Genomic DNA, 25,645 nt, shown 5'->3' on the forward strand with positions numbered 1-25,645 from the left:
CCAGGAGTTCCTCGTCAAGGGGGCCGTGCACACACACTCATTTAAATGGGCCAATCCCATTCTTAACTTTTGCCATAAATTGAGATGTACCACCCCCCGTCCTATTTCTCCTTTCCAGGCTTCTTGGGCTAATGAAAAATTTTCAAAATATATGGAAACACATATCCACTTTGGTCCTTGTTTGTGGAAGAGAAGAGGGCGTGAGGGCTGGACTGGTTTTCTAGCTTCAAAAGCTTTATATGCTGGAAGCTTGAGTTTTTAAAACCATTGTGTGTTTTGAAAAGATGATCAACAGAATGCCCATTACATCTGTTATGCTGCGAGATTAATTAACCTATTAATTAACCTATTAATCTAGGTTATGCTGCGAGAACGGTCCTTAGCTGATGCCTCTGAGTTAACTTTACTTATGTTCTGAATCAGCCAACGGACAACAGCAGTGAGCTTTCCCCTCCCCCTTCAAATAAAGCATGCTAGCATCCTGGAAGACTTGACAGCGCGGCCATGGGTCAGCCACGCGCCAAGGTGCTGGTTCTCTGAAACGCACGCCTTCACAGGGTTGTGGGAAGTTCACACGGTGGGCCGTCCGCAGGTGAAACACAGCTGTGGTTCGGTGGCGACCTGATTCCCCCTTTGATTCTCCCCTGTTGCAGGTCTGGTTTACCGCTGGTTGGACTAGGCTCTCTCAAGAGGTGATGCTTTATTATTTTAGTGTCTCTCTTGACTCTCAACTGTGGCGATTGGTTGAGGGAGGGAAGGAGAAAAGCTGAAATGATTTTCCAAATGTACAGAGTCAGAAGCTTGTGGCCTTCAGTTATCGAGATGCCCACGCGCACAGCACTCATTTCCTTCACCAGGTGCTAACGTGGAATTAATCGTGTATCAGTTCGTTTCCTTTCAAAAAGGTCTGATCGTGGAGTTGGTTTACTATTTCCATGAATCTCTTAATATTTGAAATATATAAACCTAGGATTTTCGAGACGGACCACTTTTCACAGATTCATTTATCACATTTTGAATACAGTGACCGAATGACTTAATGTGATCTAAGCCCAGATTCCTTGAGTACACTTGTCTGTTTGAGAACTATTACGAGGTGATTAATTACTGAATCACTGGAACACTATATTTTGGTGCATTTTCAAACCATTTAGACTTGTGACAAGTATTTTTACAGCAAGAGTTAGATCTTGAGGTGATTAGTAACTGCTGATTTTTCCATCAGTCTGTCTTTAATATTTTTTGACACATAGAAGTTCTGTTCCTTTGATCTCACCAAAATACTTGTTATGGCCTCAAGAAAAAATGCACCTGTATTGTCACATATTGTCAGGTGTTATATGAGAGCATTTTTGAATTTTTTAACAGACTAGTTTAGAGTTCAGATGACTAATTTTTTCAAAAATAATAATACTAAAAAAAGAAAAATCCTAGTCATTGACATAATAAAAACCACACGGAGGAGAGTTCCACTCTCTCCGTCTGGTTATGCAGTTGGGATGCTGGTTGAGCCGGCAAGGACGATGGACGGACCGACCGACCGTCGCTGGGGGCCTGGGGGCCGAGCGCCACCTGCACACAATTATGGCCGGTACAGGAGTTCTTCCCAACAACGGAGCCCGCTGACCCTAACGCAGAGCAGACGGGCCGTTCCTTAACATGCGCATCACAAGATTACTGCACATCATAATTAAAGAGATTTTTAAACGGATGAGTTTCAGCTGACAGTGCCCTGATGCTCATCATGTCCGATTAAGGCTCTTGGTAGTTGAATGACATTCAAGTTTAAAGCCTTAGTGGGAGGGGACTCGGATGCTTGGGTTTGCTTCCAGTGAGTCCAGGTTACTGCAGCGGCTGGAGTATTGGCTGTGGCTGCATTTACACTAGAGGATTATACCCGGGAGAGCCAGGATGGGTTTGGAAGGGGGAGGGTATAGCTCAGCGGCAGAGCGCATGCTTAGCATGCACGAGGTCCTGGGTTCAATCCCCGGTACCTCCTCTACAAATAAATAAACCTAATTACCCCCCGCCCCCGAAAAAGATGGGCTTGGAAGTCTCAGAGAGAGTGCTCTATGAGTTTAAGGAACTAACCAGTCTTCCCCTCTTTAAGAAGTAAGTAAACGTACGTCTGAGTCATATGACTCTACCTGTGCTGGAGAAGGTGGCACTGAACACCTGTGAAAGTCCTCTCCTTTCCTAGGAGAACCTTGAGCAGAGAGGGGTGTACTGTTGTTGCAAGGACTCGCATCAGTGTTCTGGTGTCTTTTTTTTTTTTTTAATTGAAGTACAGTCAGTTACAATGTGTCAATCTCTGTTGTACAGCAGTGTCCCAGTCATGCATATACATACATATATTTGTTTTCATATTCTTTTTCATTAAAGATTATTATAAGATATTGAACACAGTTCCCTGTGCTATACAGGAGAAATTTGTTTTACGTCTGTTTTTACATATAGTGGCTAACATTTGCAAATCGCAAACTCCCAGATGTATCCCTTCTCACGCCCTCTTCCCCTATAACCACTTACTTCTCCAGCTGTGTTCTTGAGAGATGACCGAGAAGGGTTAGGCCGTTCCTTCAGCCAACACTTCTAGACCATTTGCTCTCGCAGAATGCTCTCTCCCGGGACACCGTGAGGTGTGGGGAGGGAGGAGACACGTTTCTTGACCTCTGGGTCTGTAGCTTCGTGGGGAAGACAGACAGCCTTAAACCAGCCTGTTGCGGCCGGAGGCGGTGAAATGTGCGTTTTGACAGTTACAGGTTAAGTGTTGAAGAGCCGGACGGAAGAATGGAGCCTTTATTTCCAGTTGGCAGGTTTAGGGAAAGTGGCTCCTAAGGGTGGCCTTTGGGCTGAGCCTGGAAGTGTTCAAGGGTCTGTAGTCAGAAAATAGAGGGAAAGACATTTCAGAGTGAAAAAAGCAATCACATAAACAGGCCGTGGCAGTAGGAAGTCGCTGGCAGTGAGTTTCTGGGAAAGCTGGGTGGGTCTAAGGGTAGGGTGTGCAGTAAACGTACAACGTACCAGGAGGTCAACCGAAAGGTAACGGGGAGTAGATTATGAAGATGGATGCCTTGAGGGAGATACAGAGACGTTCCCCTTCGCCCTACAGAAAATGGGATGCAGTTGAGTGTTCGGGGAAGGTAAAGGACAGCCTCCTCTTTTACTTTAGGAAAATAACCACAAATATTGTACAGAGGGAATTACAAAAGAGATGGACTTGCAGGGAGATGGGTTCAGACAGGAGAGGAAAGTGCCTAGAACAGGTGGTCGCCATGGAGACAGAAAGACTTAGGGATTCCTGGAAGGATGCTGTGCACTGTGGATGTTGGTAGGTGCAGGAACAAGACGACGTGGTTCTCCATAGAGCCTAGAGTTGCTGTGAAGATGCGTCACCGGGGAGGGGGCACGTGCTGGGGAGGGGCACCTGAGATGGGACTTGCGCAGGTGGATGGGGACGGGGCGGTGGGGCAGCAGCCCAGAGAGGGACTGGGGATAGATTTGAGAGACCCTTGCTTAGCAGCAATATTCAAGTCATGAAGGCGTTACTGTAAGATTATGCACCGAGAAGAAAAGTTTGCAACCCAAGTTTGAGAACACTCACGCAGGGCCTCACGCAACAGGATCAGAGACAAACGGAAGTCCCAGGGCAAGCAGGAACAGCAGAGACATTAGAACCAGGACGTCCCAGGGATTTTCGGAGCTATGAAAACCACTTCTTTTCTCTCCCTTCCTAAGTGGCTTTTCCTAATTCTAAAATGTGGAGAGAAACATAAAATTCAGAGAGAAACTGGAGATTGGGTCATAGCTCCAAGCAATTTATTTGATCTTCCTCAGACTCCATTCCCTGGTGTTCCAAATGTAGATACATAACCCCTCACCCGCTTCATGAAGGCACAGGAAGGACCAGGGGAGGCAAGTTTATGGTGAAGGAAAGGCGACGTATATACAGACATCGCCCGTCGGCAAATCAAAGTGGAGGCTGCTACTGGTCGGGGGGATGTAGTTCTCTGGAGAAGTGGTTTTAAAAGTCAGTGAGCTTTTGGGCAGATGTACAGATGCCATTGTTAAATTATCCAACCCCTCAGTGTTTAATGACTTTAAGATTTCACAAGACTGAGCCTGAACGAAGTTCAAAATGAAACGAGTTGACATTCAGCTGCATCACTTAATGTGCGTCAGCTCTTAGGTAGAGTCTGTATTTGCACGCGTCCCCGTTTCCTTGGTTTAAACTTAAGAACTGGAGAAAGAAACGCAGCCTTCTGAAGCAGCCACTGCAAATGAGTTGTCAGTGGTTTAGGCAAACGCTCATTCTCAGCAGAAAATGATTTCATCAGCCACTGGGGCTCCTGGTTCTGATGATACTGAACATCATGATGCCACAGGCCCTACCGAATTCGGTTAGTTTTATATGTCCTGTTAGTATTAGACATTTGTTTCAAAGTGTCCTTTCCGTAATGGCTGTGATTTTGAACCATGGTTCTTAAATCTTGCAGTCACCAGGCAACTTGCACGCACTGTCAGGGGAAAAAGGAATCAAAATGATTAACTACTTTCGGATGAGACACCTGTGAGGGACTTTTGAAGCCAGGCACTCAGGCGTGCCAAAACCAAACATTATAAATTCATCATTTTCCAATTTTAAATGGTAAGTCTGTCGGGAGGGCCCTGGCAGTCACTGGGGAACCCACAAGACCCAGGCTTTGGAAATCGTTCTCGTGAGACTTGACCCTGTGAGAGGGCTGGGCTTTATAATGTTTGCCTTAAAAGGAAAACTCCCCGAGATGGGAAGGATGGCAAACTCAGGAACGGTGTTACAATGACCCTGGGGTCCATGGGTAGGGACGGAGCCTGTAAGTGTTAAAAAGGACTGGCAACTCTCCGTGACACTTGCTCGTGGGAGTTCCCGTCAGCCTCACATGGGGCGGCTCGGTAACATGACTGATTCAGAAGACTGCACGTGAAGGAGTTGTCAAGCTTACTGGGGAGACAAAAACTAGTCCAGAATCAGGACTCAATTCAGACCCTCTAAAAAAATGGGAAAGTGAAACGGAACTCAGTGTCAGAAGATCTCAAAGGTGACGCCTTCAGACGGAGAAGCCGCTTTTCTGAAAGGAAACAGGATCAGTTGTCATTAGACGGGATCTGCCTGCCTCTCCTGTAGGTTTTCCTCCCTCAACTGTCACCTCCGTTTTGAGCCCCTTGTGGGTGGTTTTCACTGGCGTGGTTCTGTTTCAGGTGTCCCCCTGAAGCCCAGGAAGGAGTTACGATTTACGGAGCTGCGGTCCGGACAGCTGGAGATTAAGTGGTCCTCGAAGTTCAACATTTCCATCGAGCCTGTGATCTACGTGGTGCAGAGACGGTGGAATTACGGGATCCATCCGAGCGAAGACGACGCCACACATTGGCAGACGGTAGCCCAGGTCAGTGCTTCGTGGGCGTTTTTGTTCCCTTGCAGTAGTGTCTCCCACACACCTGCAGAGAGAAGATTAACTCGCTCTGCCTCTGTCAGCATAGTGTGACCACCAAAATAGTTTAATCTGGTGTGGAGGCGTTGTGCCGTCGGCGGAAGACAGGGTGAGCTCCGTACGTAGAACCCAGTACCACTAGAACTTGACTATTGGCTTAACTTACCCACAGTGCAAGCAGAAGGGAGATAATTTTTTAATCTGAGTGTTCACATTTATTTCCGCCCAGAACCACATGCCCTTGAGATAAACTTAAACCCATCCAGACTAAGGGAAATGCAACACCCAGAGGGCTGGTTCATGTGACACCTGATCACCTAAACGACTTCCCCGGTATTTCTCCTACATCTAAGCCTGTGCTCCACACAGGGCTTCAGGGGCATGGGGTAACATCCGTATCACAGAGGGGCTTACCGGGAAGGAGCCAGCGGCTCATAAGTCTTCTCCAAGTGCCTCCTTCTTCATCCGAGTCAACTTACCAACAGGCAGGCCACCTGGATGGCAGCCCCCTGTGGTGTATCTTCCAGGGCGCCTTCCTCTTCTGTCTTGTGGATTCGAAAAGCAAAATATTTACTTTCTTTTTAAGAGCTGTTCAATGGACTGCCAGCTGCCAGAAAACTCCACGGATGGGGAAAAGGGAGAAACTCTCAATATGGAACTATTTCATGCTTTTCAACAACTAAAATGCCTTCTCCACGTGTATCCGTAGAGGAAAAATCCTCTCCTCTCGGTGATCAGATCATCCTTCTCCAAGGATGAGATTCCCATGATTTTGTTTTTTCAGTAAATATAAAATAAATTTCAGCGTTGAGATGTTTGGAAGAGGAATTTAGTCTTTCTTCCAAATGGTAGTATCTCAGAAAGATAAGCAATAAAGACCTGAAAATAAATGAGAAATTTGACGTTAAAAAGAAAGAGCATAAATTGGGGGGGGGGGGAGAACGGTCAAATTTAGTAATTCTATTCTGTAACTATTTTGTTAAAATTTTTTGCTTGAGTAAAACATAAAGATGTTCAGAATACAACCCCAAGTTGGACCTGACTTCCATGGTGTGCTCCCTTCAAGGGGGCTACGGTAGTATCACTTGTAAATTTCCCAAACGATGGAATTTCCAAGTAGGTCCAAAGTTTAAATGGAAAGACGTACGAAAGTAACTGATGGGCAGACCTCCTCCTTCATATCCTCTGTTTAGGAGCGAGAGGGAAGGCCTTGGACTGTTGTTACTTTATTACTATTACTGCCTTCACTAGGCGACACCACCTGGTGCTTCCTCGCTCTGTCTGCTCAGTGCTGTGGCTGCTGTGCTGACGTGAGCTTCTCAAACTGAAGGCTCCAGCTGACTGAACCAGTTGGTGACCACGTTGTCTCAGATTCTGCCAAATGAGGTAGAAAGCCACGCCCGAGAGTTCATCTTCTTTGATCTCGGAAACGCTGCGCTTCCTCTGAAAGCTGAAGTACACAGCACAGCCCTCTTCAGCAAGCTCTAGTGAACTGAGGTTTGGGAGGGTTTCTGCTCACTCGTCCCCAGTGTCACCCACTGAGCAGCAGGTGGAGTTTGGCACTAGGCCAGGTGGGGCCGCGTGCCCGCGTTGATCCCCGGCGTCGAGGCGAAGGCTCCCGACCTCCCGTAGGATGTGGTTGGCACCGGGCGTGTGGGCCCTGAGCTGGATGAAGTCAGGCAGTGGGAAGAACGTTAACGTTACCTGGTATCTTGGGACATAGCAGCAGAGACAGCAAAAGCCGTGGACCACTCCCAGAGTCCAGTTGTCTTCTTTGCACATTCACTGGACCAAGAGGTATTAACAGACCTCACCCTGTAGGAACATGGCTGGGTCCTTGCAGATCTTACGTCATTTGCTCAAATTCAAAGACAGAAAAGTCTGGGTGGCAGTGTGCTTCCAGAACTGAAGTGTGTGGGTTCACGCACCTACTTACTTACAGGATTAAATTTGGCACGCCAGTAAGAGGCCTTTCCTTCTACGGTGTAGACATGATTTCATGTTCTCTCTAATGGCATGATTACTTCATATATTTATTCATTTCTGTGTATCACTGATTGATGTAATCCTCCAATGCTGTTTTTAGTCGCTGGATTTAAAAACAGCCCAAGCAATCCTCAGAAGATTTTGCCTTCCAGAGATCTTTAACTCTTTCGGATGAAAGGCCTAGGAATGGAAGTTAGCAGTTGAAACCTTCCTGACAACTCTCTGATGACTAGTGGGATTGGCTGCAGGTATCCAGGCACGTGGGACAGGTCAAGGCTGTGTTGCATCGGCGGATGAGTTAAGAGTGTTTCTAAAACAGACCCGATGGGCACGTCCGGATAAAAGGGTTCCCTGTGCTCTGTCCCCTCAGACCACGGATGAGCGGGTCCAGCTGACCGACATACGGCCCAGCAGGTGGTACCAGTTCCGAGTGGCAGCCGTCAACGTGCACGGGACCCGGGGCTTCACGGCCCCCAGCAAACACTTCCGCTCCTCCAAAGGTCAGTCCCACCCCGACTCTCCCCTGCCTCCCACGCACACCTGGGGACACATTCATCACGTCTCCAAGTTCAGATTTACAGCTGGCCAACAGGTGGCTTTGCCGGTCTCCGCAGAGGGGACCAGATGTGTTTGAAGGTACCGTGTGAATTTATGGTCAGGACCGTCGCCGGGCCTTTACCTCTGAGAGACTGCAGGAGGTAACAGGATGGGTTTTCTCAACGTGGAAGTGACGGTTTTCCACGACCAGCTTCCCCTGGGTCTCTCAGGATATTCTGCCTCAGGCACCACTCAGTTAATTTTTGGAGGAAAGGTTTAGTTTCTGCTGCATCAGACTGTACGGGTTTCTTGAAACAGCTGCCAAATTGAGTGTGAATTAATCTCTTTTGTTTCATAACCTCCGGAATTTAAATCCCTCCCGAGTCGCCTTATCATCGCCATCATTTTGTTCGGTGCCTATTTCACTGCTGTTCTGAAGCCTCTGTGGGCTCTGATGAATACTGACCGTGTTACATGTGGAGTCACTCAGGCGACAGTTGAAGGGCATAATTTGACTGGACGTTGTAACAGCTCCGTGTTTATTTCTCCAGTTGCGCTGAGACGGCTGTGTGCGTTCTGAATGAGTATGTCCACTTGGTCATCATCACAGTCCAGTTCCGTGGATGTAAAGCAGTGAGTTAGTCACTAATCAGCGTAATCCCCTTACATGGAAGCGAATTTAAATTTATCTCAAACATGCACTGTGATATTGATGAATTATGTAAGACGTATAATGTCAGTCATATCTTTCAATACAGGAGGGTTTGAACTGGCTGCTGTGACTTGCAATGTCTGTTCCATTTGGGGGGAAATGTATGTTTTCACTAGTCTGTCCATTTCTCGTTAGATAATATTGTCACCCCTTTCTCTGCATAATCATAGGTCTCAGGTGGAAAACTTGCATCCAAAATAATTTAATACTTGGGTTCTATTGCAGTGTATGTTGTAGATTTTTAAGTCTTTGTTTTAAAGAGTTCTTTTAAGAAAGGGAAAGTGCGTCCTTACCCCACCCCCACTGGGGTGGAGACACCGAGTAAGCCGGAGGGTGAAGTGAAACATAAGGGTATCCGTCCTTCCCCGTCTGAAGGCTTCCTCCCCCTGGTCTGAGGATTTAATGAATAACTGACGGTGGGTTCAGAGGTGAGCGACGGGGCTTAAGCACTTTCACCGTGAGTTTCATGGTTTAAACGCGACGCAGGTGTGCTGTGGTCAAATGTGTTGCCACCTGTCCCGCTGCCCACAGGATTTTGTCTGGTGCTTTTTTTTTTTTTTTTGGATAGAACACACTTTATTCATAAATAAGTCTCCTTAGAGTGAAAAGCAGAGGCACTGTCTTCTTAGAAAAAAGAAACATGAGAAGGCAACTGCCATTTGATTTTTAAATTGCAGATTAGCTTTTTAGAATAGGAGAACATTTTGAAAATCAGATCAAGGTTGCACATGCAGACGTGAGACACATGCAGCCCCTGGCCTCTGGGGACAGAGGTTAAATACCTGTGAGAGTTGTGCGGCATCTGGGCAGAGGTCCTGGGACAGTCCCCAGGGTCAGTCCTGTGACTGCCAGCTGCCAAAGAGTCATCCATCCTGGGGAAGAAGCAGGGCCATGCTGTCCCACCACTCCTGGCGAATCTGAGCACCTCAGCCGTCTACAGTTAGAGCTGCATCCCTCACACTTTCATGGGCTTTGGTGAATGGCTGTGCACCATCTCGGGGAAGTCTTGCAGTCACCATTAAATTGCCCTGTTTCTGGCTCTTATTACAAATATGCCCAACAGACATCATTCCAGACTTCAGTTCTTGCAGTTTGGGCAAACCAAAAATATATGCCCAGAATTCATAGTGGATTCTCCCGTTTTCAGTGAAGGAGCCTCACAGAATGATGGGACCATAGTAGCTCCAACAAAGAGCTGAAGGCGTTTCTTCCAAGGTGTGTCTAGTCGTGGACAAGATGGTACCACATCTTTCCCCAGTCAGTTCCTCAGATATAGAAATGTGTCCTGCTGAGAAAATAATTTCACAACCTTGCTGAGATACAGTTTACCTACCATGAAAGTCACTTAAGTGTGGAAGCCAATGATTTTTAGAATTTACTAAGTCATGTGACCATCACCATCATGCAGTTTTAAAATCCTACAAAATCTCCCCTGCCTTCCTGGGAGAACTTTAAGGCAGAAACAAAGCGTTATTGAATCTTGTTTTATCACTCATGATTCATTCCCTTTTTTATTAAACAGTGTTTACAGCTGAGCACCAACTATGTGTCAGGCACTGTTCTAGGCACCAAGGGGGTAAGTGAAAGAAGAGACAGAAATGTCTGCTCCTGTGGAACACACAGAGATTGATCCTGACTAGAAGCGAGAGGACACAGTAAACAATCCATAAAATGCATGAAATCCTCCCATATAGTTGGGTAAACAGTGATATCTGACTCTAAGAAAAATAAGGAACAGAATACAGGAGATGTGTGGAGAGGAGGTTGGTTTTGATTTTTGTAGTTTGGGGAGGGCAGGCAAAGAAAACGTGTTTGTATAAAGAAAGTGAAGGGCTGGCCCTGCCACAATCTGAAGGAAGAGTCTTCCCGTTCCAGGAGGTGGCAGGTGCAAAGATCCTGGGGCAGTAGTGGGTGTGCAGGATTCAGAAAGCAGCAGACGAGCTGGAGGGTGGAGCAGAGGAAGACGGAGATGGACAGGAAGGAGGGAGGTGGATTTGTGGGCCTCCGTTGTCATTGGTAACGGCGTGGTTCTTCCTGAGTTCGATGGGGAGTGGCTGGGAGATGCTGACGTGATGGCACTTAGATTTCAGTAGAGTTAGGACCACTCAGGCCACTGTGTTGTGGACACATGAAAGGTGGAGGGGGCTGAGGCAGAGATGCCAGTGGGAGACCAAGGCAGTATTCCTGGTGTGAGATGATGCTGAGTTGGAGGGCATTATGCCAAGTGAAGTCAGTCAGACAGAGAAAGACAGATACTGAATGGCATCACTTATACGTGGAATCTAAAAAACACAACCAGCTAGCGGATATAACAACAAAAGACGATGTAACGTGGATAAAGGCAGAAGTGAACTGTTGGGGGAGTACGTGTGGAAAGGGCAATCTGACAGGATCCGGGAATTTGCCAGTGGCTTGTACGGAGGGCGTGTCTTCAGGGTTCTTTTGTCACCAACCACTGACAGAATGGTGCTGCCACTGACTAAAACAGAGATGCCTGAGACAAGGGTTTAAGGGAAAACTCTTTCCTTTCCTTGGGGACACACATATTTCCAGAAGAAAAGTCATCCTTTCCAAGTCAGTGTGGCTGCCGAGCTCCAGGGCCTTTTCTGCACACAGGCTTTTCTGAGGGGTGGAGGGACCAACGGGCAGGGCTCTGGACACCCCGCAGGGTTGCAGTCGAGAAACACAAGCGGTAGAACTAGAAGCTGAAGACAGAAAGACAAATTGGTTTCTACCATAAAGTCTCCCCAGTAGGGCAGGAAGGATCTTACTGGGGTAATGGAATCATTCTAAAACGGATGATACTGATGATTGCACAGTGTAGGAAACATTGAAACTCACTGGCCTGCATGTTTAGATGCGTGAACTGTATGGTAGATAAATTATATTTCAATAAGATTGTTCAATGTTTTTGTCCAGCAAGCACTTCTGTATCTTTGTGCCTGAAATGGAGTAAGGTGGGGAGATACATGGTGTACCCTGCTGTGAACGTCTTTAGACGTTGAGCGGATCTGGTTCCCTCCCCTCATTTCATGATGCCTCTTCACCGAAACCACAGTAGCATCAATTGTGACCCTCGTGCAGTGTTTGGTTTCCAGAGCACGGGAACTAAAGTCTGGAAGGCTGCTGGCAGTGAGGTAGATGGAGGGATGGGTGTGGGGCTTACCACTTTTTAATGTCACTGCTGTGCTTCCAAAACTGGTGCATTTCTGTTTTATAAAAAGCCCGCTTATTCCTGCTGTGCTCCACAACTGTACCAGTTAGACGCTGTACCAGTTGTTAAGTCTTCTCCTGGTTTAAAATTACTTTAAGAAAGAAATATTGCTTCCGAAATAATCATCTGTGCCAAGGGTGGGCAGTGATGTAGTGTATTTGAGTTCTGTAGATGACCAGCCTGGATCATGTCAGGCTGGGTCAAGGGAAAGGGCCAGATCCTTTCCATCTTCCAGGGACACCTGAAAGTAAAAGTAAAATGGAACAGGACAGGAGAAAAACGTGATAAAACGGGCTTCGTTTAGTTTACATGTGCTGCCGGGTATTCACAGGCTGTACTCCCGATTCTCATGGAAAAGCCGACATTCTTGTCTGTCTTTGTGCTCCCGTTAAAATACAGAATTAGTGTGTGGTTCGCCGGAGTGGATGGGCTACTCACTTAATTTCCCTTTAACTCATTTATTTCCCTGTAACTCAATGCTAACACTCCAAATACCTGTTTTTAGAGAAAATTCTGAGTTATTCATAGATTGGTAAATCAGTTGCATGCTTTTTCCTTTCCAAGGGAATACCATTTGGGGGGGATGTTTTTGTTGCTAACCCCTACATCTCCCCAGAAGAAATCCACGATTATAGAATGGGTGAAATCAGTAATTTCTGCTGGTATAGTGGGAAGGCTGTAATAGACGTTGGGGTAATTTCTCTATTTACTTATTTAAATTCTCTATACTGTCTTTTTCCCTGAGACTTGAGAAGGAAAACTGGCTTCAACCTTAAAAATTAACATTACAAATAATTTAGCAGACTAATGTATACTGTCCTTTATATGTAGTCCTTCTCAGCTTTTTGTCTCTTTATGGAGAAAATGGAAGTGATGGTCCTTCCACATGGTGAATGGCCTTCCTAGGTTACTACTGGGGTGAACGGCTTTTCTGGCCACCAAGCCCGCCAGACCCTAGGGTCTCTCCCGTTTCAGCCTCAGGACACAGGTGTGGAAACGTCTGTATTCATAAGGACGTTTGCACATGTGACTTCTGACACGTGGAGACCACCTGTCAGAGACGGAGCTCCTCCAGACACCCGTGCAAGTTAAAGCCTTTGTCAGTGAAAGCGGCTGACTTAGGAGGTGATGCAGGAAATAGGGGTTAGAGGAGATGTGTGACCAGGAAAAGCAGGCAGAACCTAAAAGGCACGTTCTCCCTCTAGTTGCCAAGCCTTCCTCCTTGTGGGAGACTCGGTCCTGGCTGCAGGCTACTGGGGGCACGCGCGCCTGCTCGTGGGCGGGGCACGTCCATGGGCATGGCTGGCTCGTGGGCGGGGCCTGCTCGTGGGTGGGGCTGGCTTGTGGGCGGGGCCTGCTCGTGGTCCAGAGGCTCGCGGCGGGGAGGCTGGCATTTAAAGGTCAAGGGAATGCGTGGGTTACCAAGAGCCATCTGTGGTTCACATCTTGTTTTATTCAGTTATCTACGTGATTCCCCTTACAGAACGTATCTAATGTATTTTGAATTCTGTAAAATAAGTAGATCAATGGTTTCATGGACGGAATTTGGTGAGATCATGAAAGGAGCCTCTGTGTTCCTGGATGGTCCTGGTCCTGGTCCTCCGTAGGACAGACTTAACAGGTGGAGACAGACAGGCCTTTCCAGGCTCACTTCCCCTCCGGTCCCACCACCCTGCCCAATATCAGATCCATTTCACATTATTGTCCACTTCTCTGAGTAAGAAACCGTTGATTATTAAATAAGAGGGCCCAGACACGCCTGGAATCAGTTTGGAGTGACAGCTGTGCCAAGGGAAAACGTAATCTGGTATTAACTGGCATGTAACCTTTTCTCCATCATGCTGCTAGTTAGGGACAGGGCAAAAAAAAATGTGCACACGTTGCAGGTTTTGTGTTGGAAATACGTATTACTAGGACTACTGCCTGCTACGAGGCATTATTTACAAGTTTACAGAATCTGGGAAATAAAGTGCCATGGACACGATTTCTGTGTGTCTGTCAGTAAAAGAAGGAAGACTGACAGTTTTTTTTTTTTTCCTTTGAAGTCTGGTCAGTTTACAGTGTGTCAGTTTCCAGTGTACAGCATCAGGTTTCAATCACACATATATATACATACATATCTTCCTTTTCATAACCTTTTTCATTATAGGTTACTACAGGATATTGAATATAGTTCCCTGTGCTCTACAGAAGAAACTTCTTGTTTACCCATTTTATATACAGTAGTTAGTATCTGCAAATCTTGAACTTTCAATTTATCCCTTCCCATCACTGTCACCCTAAGTTTGTTTACTATGTCTGAGTCTGTTTCTGTTTTGTAGATAACTTCATTAGTGACTTCTTTTTTTAGATTCCACATATGTGTGATATTATGTGATTTTTTTTCTTTCTCATTCTGTCTTAACTTCGCTTAGAATGATGATTTCCAGGTCCATCCATGTTGCTACAAATGGCATTTTATTCTTTTTATGGGTGAGTAGTATTCCATTGTATAAATATACCACATGTTCTTTTTTTTTTTAACATTTTTTATTGATTTATAATCATTTTACAATGTTGTGTCAAATTCCAGTGTTCAGCACAATTTTTCAGGCATACGTGGACATACATACACTCACTGTCACTTTTTTTCTCTGTGAGCTACCATAACATTTTGTATATATTTCCCTGTGCTATACAGTATAATCTTGTTTATCTATTCTACGATTTTGAAATTCCAGTCTATCCCTTCCCGCCCTCCGCCCCCCTGGCAACCACAAGTCTGTATTCTCTGCCTATGAGTCTGTTTCTGTCCTGTATTTATGCTTTGTTTTTGTTTGTTTATTTTTGTTTTTGCTTTTTAGATTCCACATATGAGCGATCTCATATGGTATTTTTCTTTCTCTTCCTGGCTTACTTCACTTAGAATGAGATTCTCCAGGAGCATCCATGTTGCTGCAAATGGCATTATGTTGTCAGTTTTTATGGCTGAGTAGTATTCCATATAATAAATATAAATATACCACCTCTTCTTTATCCAGTCACCTGCTGATGGACATTTAGCCTGTTTTCATGTTTTGGCTACTGTAAATAGTGCTGCTATGAACATTGGGGTGCAGGTGTCATCCTGAAGTAGGGTTCCTTCTGGATACAAGCCCAGGAGTGGGATTCCTGGGTCATATGGTAAGTCTATTCCTAGTCTTTTTAGGAATCTCCATACTGTTTTCCATAGTGGCTGCACCAAACTGCATTCCCACCAGCAGTGTCGGAGGGTTCCCCTTTCTCCACAGCCTCTCCAGCATTTGTCATTTGTCATCTGTTGATGGCCGTTCAGGTTGTTTTCGTGTCTTGGCTATTATAAATAGTGCTGCTGTGAACACTGATAGTTTGGTGGATCCATTTTTTTTTTTTTTTTTTTGCCTGTTGCCAAAAGCAGGCACACATTTGTGTGGACATTTGAGATAAGTCAATGTCAATTTAACACTATGAAATTATATGCTTTTAAGGGATCTCATAAAGAAAAAAAATCCATCTCCCGTTGTTATTAACCTAATACATCCTCTAATGTACATAATCCAGTTGTGAGTCACTGCCTTCCGAATTCAAAGTTTCCCCTGCATCTTTTCCCCCTTATTTCCCCATATGTATAGGATCCCTTAAAAAGGAGAAGGCAGACATCACTGTTTCCACAGCGTACAAATATCACACTCACTGTCACCCCCTGTGTACATTACAGAGTATCAGTAAAAGAACAGACACCAGTGGGAGACCTAAATTCTCTGTCGCTCCAGGGGGACCCACGACTTGTTACACTGTTGGGCAGCTGCTCTGTGTGTGCCTGTCCAGTGGGCAAGACCGCGCCCAGCACGTGTCCCCAAACTAGCTCATGGCTGGAAATTTGCCTGCCGCCCACCGCCTGCACCTTCCCTAAGCTGTTCTGTTGATACTGCGGGGTGACTCTCTTTTTCTCTTTTCTTTCCTCCTTTCTTTCTTTTCCTTTCCTTCTTTGCTTCCTGCTTTCTTTCCTTCTTTATTTCCTTCCTTCCTTCCCTTCTTCCTTCCCTTTCTCCTTTCCTTCCTTGTCTTTCTTTTCTTCCGTGTGGGGAAAGGAAAATTATCCCAACTGCTGTGTTTAGAAAGAAAAGAAGTTTAAATATCAGAACCAACCTACTAAAGTTGGAAAATGTGAGACTGGGTATATCAGTGCTTTAGAAATATACCTGCCCTTGGTCACTGGCGCCTACCTACGAGGTGCATTTTAGCTGAAGTTTGTTCCATGGACATCATTTGAGGAAATCAAACAAGTAATGAAGTTAACATTCGTCTTCTTAAAGCATTATCTTGTTCCCGTCTATGTACACATACATACATATACTTGTTAATGGTCTGTGTATACATACATATATAGTATACACATACATGTGTTAAGGATTATTTATTGATAAAGGTCTCTTATTGAGGTATAGTTGATTTACAATGTTGTGTGTGTTTCAGGTGTACAGCATAGAGATTCAGTTATATGTGTGTGTGTGTGTATACTTTTCCAGATTCTTTTCCATTAGAGTTTATTACAAGATGTTGAATAGAGTCCCCTATGCTGTACAGTAGGTCCTTGTTTCTCTAATTTATATATAATAGTGTGTATGTGCTAATCCCAAACTCCTAATTTATCCCTCCCCACTTTTCCCCTTCAGTAACCGTAAGTGTATTTCCTATCTCTGTGAGTCTGTTCCTGTTTTGTAAATAAGATCATTTGTATTATTTTTTAGATTCCACATATAAGTGGTATCGTATGGTATTTGTCTTTCTGTCTGACTTACGTCACTCAGTATGATCATCTAAAGGTCTCTCTCTTTCCTGGCATTTGAATGCCACTCCATTTTTCATCTGACTCAGGGGTGGGTCTCCGTATTTAACGAACAGCATCGTCTGGAAACCTGGAGGGGTCTGCGTCATCACAAGTGAAGTTAAGGTCTCTCCCAGGGTGGGTGGAAGGGCTCCCTTCCCATGAGGTTTCACATCACTGCCACGACAGGCCTGCACTTGTCTGGGGCTGACAGGGGACTCTGCTCGGCATCCTGCCCACTGCAGGCCCACAGTGCCTGTCACTTTGCCACTTGCACTGTTAACCACAAGAGGTTCAGGGACGAAACCTTAAATCCATCTTTCTGAAACCCAAATGTTCCGCCTTCCTTTGCCAAAAGCGCCACATAGGATCGTTAATAAGAGGAACTATTTCTAAGGCTGAAGGTGGATATTCATGCTAAACGCTGAGTGTATCTTGCCCTGGAAATCACAGATTGTAAAAGGAGCTGGTACAGCCCTCCTACTTCACTCATGTTTGAAAGTGTGCTTGCCTTCTGGTTTCTGAAGTGTCTCTGCAGATGCCTGGGACGGTTGTAAGCGGGGAGAGGATGAAACAGAGAGAAGTGCGATGGGGAGAAATGCTCTCATTTAAGCCTCAGAGAAGGGGACGGAGGAGCCCTGGTCCTGTGATGTGACTCTGACCCTCTCGCCCTACACTCTTAACTAGTGAATTAAACTCTTTGATCCTCAGTCTCCCCATCTGTAAAATGGGAACAAACTGCTAACATTTAAAAACCAAAGTAGAACTGTATCTTATAAAATCAGGAGTAAGCAGTAGTCATGTCTGGTTTCAGGAAGCTAGATGGTGTCACTGCTTTGGAAAGACTAGGTCAGCGGTGGGGAATCTGTGGCCTGTGGTCCCTGAGTGACCTGCTGCCTGTGTCTGCATATAATGTCTTACTGGCACAGAGCGGGGGTCATTTGTTTACCTCCTGTCTGTGGCTGCTGTCAGGCTGCCAGGCTGCCAGGGCGGAGTGGAGAAGCTGTGACGCACACCGTGTGGCCTGCAAAGCCCTGATGTTTACCGTCTGGCCCTCAGTCCCTGCACTAGACTGTTAGGACAGGCATGTTCCCCAGCCAAGGGCTTTACCGGTTTACTTTGGGAGGGACAGTGGCCCATCGTTACGATGATGACACGTGATGCATGGAGAGGTGTGGCTGGTGTGCACCGTGAGAGCCTCCAGTCTCTGTCCTCCCGGCTCTGCCCCCAGTTATGTGAATGACCTCGGGCAGGTCACTGCACCTGTCCAACCCTTGACATCCTCAGCAGTTAGAAAGGAGGCCAGATGAATTACAGAATCCTGTAAGGCTTTATCAAAATGTGGAATCCGGATATACAAGTAATTTTTTCCAAATGCAAACTTGCAACCCCATTTCTAAATTTTAATACAATTAAAAGTGTATGTAAACGGAAAGAAAAGATTTTGCATAATTCAAGAAAGTGAGCCTACTTTATTTCCATAAGGTAGGGACCCGTTTCACAAGGCAGTGAATGGCTACAGCATGGGCGTTCACTAGGACTGAATGAGACCCTTCCGGTGAGACTGGCTCTCTCCTCCGAAGTTGGCCGTGAACAGGGGACAAATGACGAGCTGGCTTACAGAGGGTAATCGGGGTGATAAAGACAAGATCTCTGCTCTTCCCTTTTGACTTTGTAATGTACAGGTGGTTATTCTTGGGGAGGAAGAGATTGGGGTTGTCTCCTCTCGGTAACAGGAGTATGCCACCTTGGTATGGTGAACGGTCAGACGGGCTTTACTTTCAAGTAAGCGTTTAGCAAATACTAATTCAGTTTTTGGAAAACAGTTTCCTAATGTTTTCATGAATTACGTCGTTTCGTGTTTTATGATGTTCTGTGAACCGGATGGTGTTATTCTGGATTGTCATCAGCACATCTAAGTTTGAGACGTCTTTTCTGGGCGGTGAGTAATGATGCGATGAATGAGGTGGATCAAGGAAATGATGAAACACGCAATAGAAGCTGCTTTCTCAGACTTGGAAATTCTTTAGAAAAGATGATTTTGAGCTTTTCCCATGAACCTAGAGTATCTAGAAGATTCACGTAGCTAATCTTCAGCAGACACGTCCAGGGGCGTCACTGAAGGTGCACACGGCTGCGATGATCTTCACACATTTTCATTTTTCTCTTGCTTTGAGGTGGTGCTGAGTGTGCCAGCCGGCTTCCCTCTCAGAAAGGGCGGCAGCAACCTGTTGTCGGTTCAGGACTGACTCACACGACGGACGCTTTGAGTCTCTTATTTCAAACGGGGAATAGCACTCCTTTGATTGTACTTCACGTTAGGGTCTTGAACGGTTTATCCATTTCCACTGACAGGGCTTAAACCTGAAACTGAAGCATCACCTTACAAAACGAAGTCAACATTTGGGCAAACTCTGTTGTTCATTCAGCAAATGCGACTGGGCACCTGCTGTGTCCTGGGCACTTGTCTCAATCCTGGGAATACAGAAGTGAACGAGATAGAGAAAAATGCCTCCCTCCGGGAAGCTCTCTTTGTCGTGAGTGGAGGCAGACAGCAAATAAAGCATACAGTAAGTCATTTGGTTGTAAGGGGCTTGGAAAAGAGCAGAGCAGGGGAAAACCACGGTGAGATTTCGCGGGTGAGGCAGGGAAGCACATGGAGCCGTTCTGAGTAAGTCTGGTCGACCAGCAGTAGGTAAAGAGCCAGCACGGAGTCTCTGGGGGAACACATTTAGGCAAAGGCAGTGGAAAATCCTCAGCAGCATCCTGGTTTGCATCTCCAAGAAGTAACATGGGAACCGGTGTGGCTAGAGCAGCAGGATCGGTGGGGGCGGGGAAGGAGGTTTGGGAGGCAATGTGCAGAAAGAATGTGCAGGACTTTGGGGAGGTTGCTGGCCTCTGAGTCTAGGTGTGACGGGGGCCGCCGAGAGCTTCCAAGCTGCGGGGCCCCAGGATGTGCTTGTGTGGTAGAGAATCACCACGGCTGTGCTGAGACAGGGTGGGAGGACTTTGCAGCAATCAGGGAGAGGACAGCAGCTCGGCCCATGATGTTGTTCTAGTGAAGACAGAGAAGTTCCAGATAGATTTTAAAGGTACTGCCAACAGGATTTGCTTGAAGCATGAGAACCAAGGAAGTCTACGACCTCAAGGTCTGGGGTGGGAGCAGCTGGAAGGAGGCGTTTGCATTTCCCGAGAGCGGTGTCTGGTGGGGTGCGGGGCTGGGAGGGGCGTGACTCTGGTGTTGCACACGTTACTTTCAGGTTGCCTCCGAGACCTCCACGTGGAGCTGGTGGAAATGCCCTTCTATACCTGAACCCAAGTTCAGGGGCAAATTTTATGTGGAAGACGTCCTTTGAGAGTCATCAGCACAAAGACTTTTTTTTTATAAAGTTGTGACTGGCTGAGACCCCTAGAGAGTGGGTGTAGATGGAAGGAGGCCCCCTGCGCCGAGGCTGGACGCTCTCCCGTCTATAGAGATGGTGCGATGGGGAGGATCTGGGCCAGGGGGAGGGTGGCGGAGAAGGGACCAAAGGCAGGTCTGGTAGGGTGTGGAGGCACGTGGGGAACGTGACTGAAGGCGAGCGCGGTGACCGTGTAGGTGGGTGACTGAAGGCGAGCGCGGTGACCGTGTAGGTGGTCGGGGTAGGGCTTGCCAGGAGCAAGCACTTTGCCCTCATACGGAACCAAGTGAGGCTCTTGGGTGGCTGCCGCGGTTCTCAACTTCCGGCCTGCGGAGCATCAACTTCACGACTGTGTGTGGGCTTTACATAAAAACATGTCTCATAGGAAACGTGTGTATGTTTGTAGTTACATGAACACTTAATATAGGTAGCATATATTTAACGTGAACATCGCTGTGAGCCCCACCCAGACTCAGTGACTCGGCATGTCTCAGTGTCGGCCTCGGGCCCTCCCAGAGGGTTCCTGATGTTGACTGAGAACCACTTGGTCCAAAATACCATGGAACACGCTTTGCATCAGCCATTGCTCTAGGAAAATAACTGCAATGTTTTTTTTTAACTAAGCAAACCACCAAACCTCCAGAACTTACACATCATACAGACATGCAACAGATTTTAAAAATACTTCATGTTTCCATCATTCCAGAAACACAAATGATCCCAAGAGTGAAAAACATGGGTACTTCTCTCACCCTTCTTCATTTATATCGAGTCAGATGTAACTTTGTACCTGCGACGCAGATGGTATCACAATTAGAATTATTGACAGCATTTTCCTGGGAAGGCAGCTTGAAACAAGCCGTCTGTAAACCATTTGTGGTGAGCGGCATCCAGACTTGCTCACTTTGTGGCCAAAAAAATGAAGGAAAGACCCTCAGCTTCACACACACTTAGTCATCATTTATCTCTGTGTTAAATGGAGATTTGTGGAGTCATCATTCCAGAACCTCATCTCTCTCGACAGTGGAGAAGGTTTTGGTTTATGTGACAACCTCGAAATGGTGGGATTACAAACATGTCCAACTGTCATCCAGCTTGTAATGTGGATACAAAAGGTGCTTTGTGTTTGCTGCCATCTGTGTTCTGATGCAAGGACCGAAAGCTACAGGCTTTTGATGAAAGCTGGCGTGTGAGCTGGCCCGAGCTTTCTGTCTTCATTTTCAGAATTTTCAAAGGCATTTCGACTTCGCTTACTTATTTAATGTCAACCAACCTAAATGGAATTTGACCGTGTTTTACAGAAATCGATCGGTTTTGGTACAGTGAACATGGGCCTGGGTTGCAGTGCTGTGCAAATACTTGGATGACAGATGTGGCCCCAACACATTTCTCTTGGACACTGTATTTCAGTTTGAGGTTTAAAAAGGGGACTGTACTCAGTGCGTGTTTCCAGCTGTTCTGCATTTAAAGGGCAGCCTTCCTGGGCTGACTGTGTTGTCATTACACGTGCAGAGACAGTGGCTTTGTGGTCATCCGTGGTACTTGAGTCATGTGGCCTGTCTTTCTCCTGGGATTTCAGACCCATCCGCACCACCGGCTCCGGCCAACCTCCGGCTCGCCAACTCCAGCATAACCAGCGACGGGAGCGTGACGGTGACGGTCGTCTGGGATCTGCCCGAGGAGCCGGACATCCCGGTGCACCACTACAAGGTGTTCTGGAGCTGGATGGTCAGCAGCAAGTCACTTGTGCCGACGAAAAAGAAGAGGAGGAAGACTACGGACGGGGTGAGTGCGAACTGGGAGGACTGGGGGGCGGGCGTTTGAAGTCACGGCAGCTGGTGTGAAAGTGGCCTCGATGAGCCGAGAAGAGGGGGGGGATACAGGACAGGTTCCCGTCCCCTCCCCTTAAACGGCGGAAGCTCAGAAAACAGGACCATGCCAACCACGTAGCCTTTTACATTTCAGGTGAAAATAGTTTAATTTAGCCCGCTGACCTGCTCAGATCCAAATGGCCGGCACGAGTCCAGAATCAAAGGGAAAAAACAGTGTCCAGCCATATGCAACGACATCATTCAGAATGTCCTGTGATGGACATGTTAGCTGTCTTGGGGGGGGGTGGTTATTAGGTTTATATATTTACTTACTTTTAAATGGCAGTGCTGGGGGTTGAACCCAGACTGAACCTAGTTCTGAAATGCCCGTGAAAACCCTGCGCTCTCCCTGAAAAGGGATCCCACGTGACCCAGAATTATCACGAGCATGTGGCTGGGCCACTGTGGAGTTTCAACAGGGGATTCATGTGTATGATTCAGTGCTCGGCAGTTTCAGATAACGATGCCCTTCATACAGCACACTGCACGCCTGGGACTGCACTGTTCTCTGCTGGGAAGCATGGGCTGATGTCTGGACACATTTTTCCCTTCATAAATGTTAATGTCACCCCCTTCACCATTTATAGACAAGTCGTCTTTCAGCCTAGGGGCATTGTGATGCCACACACACTATGTTGTGACAAACGTTTTGAATTCTAAGACAAGCACAGTATTTCTCTTAATTCTAAGTTCTTATAAGGGACTTACTATGTCATTATACCTGCAAGTCAAAAAAAAAAAAAAAAAAAGCTTTCGGCGTTTCGCCTAATCGATTTTTCTTACAACTTTTGGGAGAAATTTACTCATAGAAGATTTAGAATAAATATCAAAGAAATGTAATTAATGCCGATTAGTAACTTTTCCAGGTCTGTGCTAACACGAGTATCCGCTAATTTGTTTGAAACAGCCCTCTTTTCTCATGAGGTGGCATCTAGGAGAAGGCTGGGGTGGCAGAATCACTCGTTCCCCTGCTACTGCAGAGCATCCAGTCATGCAAGTGGAAACACGATTTCCAAAAAATGTGTCTGGGCCTTTCTGTGACGTTTACTCGGCTCCCTGGGGAGACTGGGTTTTCAGCTGCTGAGGACTTAGGAAAGTTGGTGATGGGAGAGAGTGCAGGGCACATGGGCTGGGAGCTGGTGTGGCTGTTGGGGCCGCGGGAGGCGATGCAGTGAAGCTGGGCGGCAGGAAGGCGTGGGATGGAGTCCGAGCACCCTCTGCCGCCTGCAGGCCCAGCGCGCGGTGACCCTGGAGCGGCTGCAGCCCGACTGCGACTACACGGTGGAGCTGCAGGCCGTGTCGTACTGGGGCCAGACGCGCCTCAAGAGCGCCAAGGTCTCCCTGCAGTTCACGTCCACACGCGCCGCCCACAACAGTAAGTGCCCCCCATCCTCTTCCTGACGCGGCCTCCCACCAGCCCGCACCACGTCATGGCCCCGCGCAGCCTGAGGGCTGTTTGATTTGGAGTCTTTACATGGAAGGTCTTCACGCTCACAGCCGCGTCACTGTCCTTTGAACGATGATGCAGGCAAGCTTTACCTTTGAGTTTTCTTGTGGTTTTATCTATTTTATGCACAGTATTTTGGTGTCAGAATGGACATTTGACACGAAAACATGGCTCAGTATTTTTTTGTTTGTTTTGTTTTGCCTTTTTATGGAGGGACTGGGGATGGAACCGAGGACCTTGGGCGTGCTAAGCACACGCTCTGCCACTGAGCCGTACCTTCCCCCAGAAAGCAGGTCTCATGCTGACGAATGTGTGTATGTACGAATCTGGGACCCTTAGGCAGAGGTGACCTTGTTTTTCAGGAAGATCCTCACCGTTCAGCTGTTGGAAACTGTTGCTTCCCTTGTAAAAACACGACACGCCCCTTTTTTCTTGGCTTCACACAGCGGCCACAGTTAATGCCAAAGGCCACCTCATTCTCCCCTGGGGGCAGGGCTGGGTCATTCCAATATCCGTTTTCCTCGTTTCCAGTGTTTCTAAGCTAGCCTGTTTGCCGTGAACTGGGCGAAGCAACAGGAGAGTCTTCCGAGACGCTCATCCCTGAGCCAGCACGAGCTCCTCGGGGCGTCCGGCTCAGCTCCGAGGTGGGGCTGCTGGAAGGGCCGCGGGGAGGCTCCCGGCCAGGGCTCTGGGGACGCGCGGCTCGACGGCAGCCAGGGCCAGGCCAGGCCCTGGTGTCTGCCTTTGCTCGTGGCGGGGCTGGAGGGCCTGGGTCCGCCTGGGAAGCTGTGCTGAGCTTGTCTGCGTGTAGCAGAGGCCAGGCTGGGTCTGCAGAGTTCAACGCAGCGATGGCCTGGAATCACCTCCAGCCACGCACGGCGCAGAAACAGGACCCGGCGAGCAGGTCCTCGGGGAGTGGTGGTCTCAGAGAGTTCTAGAAACAGCGCTTCCTGCCGACGTGAGAAACAGTCCTTCTGGACAGTAAATGGACTGGAAAGGTCTACTATTTCTATGTATAGATCTGGGTACAGTGCCCCTTGTACCTAAAAAATTCTCATGGAAACATTTCTATGTATTTAGTGGCTTAATTTTTTTCCTTCTTTTTTCTTTTTCTTTCCTTCTTTTTCCTTTCTTTTTTTTCTAGTAGCTTTATTGATTTTTTTTAAAATGTAGTCCTCCATTCATCAAACTGTCTAGTGGTGCATTTACTATGTTCTACAGTTCTATACTCTTTTCTAGTATAAACACACGCACACTGTATCCTATACAGACGATGTGCACATTATATAGGTGTACGTACCGTGCATTTATGTGTGTGTGTGCACGTACAGACACACACATACACACGTGCACACACACATTACTGCCTGTGCTGGATGGAGAGGCCCCTCTTCACGTGCCTCTCTCCTTTCTCTCCAGAAATGCAGTTCATTTAGAAAGCCCTTTTGTCTAACCTCCGATTCTTTGTGGGATCTGACCAGTGCCCTCCCTTGTTGTGGCCACTGTCACCTTTCGTATTAAGTTAAAATAATCTCCTAATCAGCACTGGTTTCCACTCTTTCTTAAATATCCGTTGTGTAGACAGCTGCCAAACTGTTCTTTAGAAAATATTAGTCATATTACGGATTTCTCTGTCTTCTCAGTTCCTCTCTCAAGATCAACACCTACGTCTTCTCTTTCCCCTCCTCCCCAGATCTCATCCTTTACTGTTTCCCACTTACTTGTCCCCACATTTCTTCTCAGACCCAAACCCTTTAAAGTTCTGCTTCTCCCGTAACCCTGCTTTTCTCTGCTGGTGGCGGGTTTTATCTGTTTTGTGAAGTAAGTTTGCCATTTAGTCTCCTTCTGGCTTTTGCAATAAACAGCATTCCTTCCCTGTTACAAACTGGCATGGCATTGCAGGCTCCCACAATTTCCTATGTGTTTATGCCCACAGCCAAGAACAAGGAGAGAGAAATCCACATCGTGACATTGTTGAGGTCACGTCACCTGGGGCCTCGTCATGGTCCAGCCCACCCGGGGCCTCCTCCCTCTTCCCGGGCACCCCGCACAACCCCGTAAGCGGCTCCGTGAGACCCTCTGTAGTTAGCGCCTTCTCCCAGCCTCGCAAGCGTGATGATAAACCTTCCTCTCAGTTTAGGTCCTAGAGTGCCACATCATCTGAACGCCTCCTTCTCGGTAAGC

The 25,645-nt window shown here is 47.0% G+C and overlaps 1 protein-coding gene and 1 long non-coding RNA gene across 3 annotated transcripts in view; one reads left to right on the forward strand and one right to left on the reverse strand.

Annotated features, from left to right (window-relative positions):
- Window positions 1-25,645, forward strand: part of LOC135320459 (anosmin-1) — a 170,611-nt gene that overhangs the window by 119,337 nt on the left and 25,629 nt on the right. For both annotated transcript variants that reach the window (XM_064483598.1, XM_064483599.1), the window contains 4 exons: window positions 5,239-5,423; window positions 7,825-7,954; window positions 21,723-21,928; window positions 23,245-23,389. In XM_064483598.1, coding sequence (XP_064339668.1) covers window positions 5,239-5,423; window positions 7,825-7,954; window positions 21,723-21,928; window positions 23,245-23,389 — 666 coding nt within the window. The remainder of the gene's footprint in view (window positions 1-5,238; window positions 5,424-7,824; window positions 7,955-21,722; window positions 21,929-23,244; window positions 23,390-25,645) is intronic.
- Window positions 3,806-25,645, reverse strand: part of LOC105086564 (uncharacterized) — a 482,576-nt gene continuing 460,736 nt past the window's right edge. Inside the window, exons 8-9 of the long non-coding RNA XR_010379613.1 lie at window positions 5,883-6,347; window positions 3,806-5,475 (exon numbers count right to left, since the gene is read on the reverse strand). This is a non-coding gene — a long non-coding RNA (uncharacterized LOC105086564). The remainder of the gene's footprint in view (window positions 5,476-5,882; window positions 6,348-25,645) is intronic.

This window comes from Camelus dromedarius, chromosome Y, assembly GCF_036321535.1.
Source record: "Camelus dromedarius isolate mCamDro1 chromosome Y, mCamDro1.pat, whole genome shotgun sequence".
Taxonomy (NCBI): Eukaryota; Metazoa; Chordata; class Mammalia; order Artiodactyla; family Camelidae; genus Camelus; species Camelus dromedarius.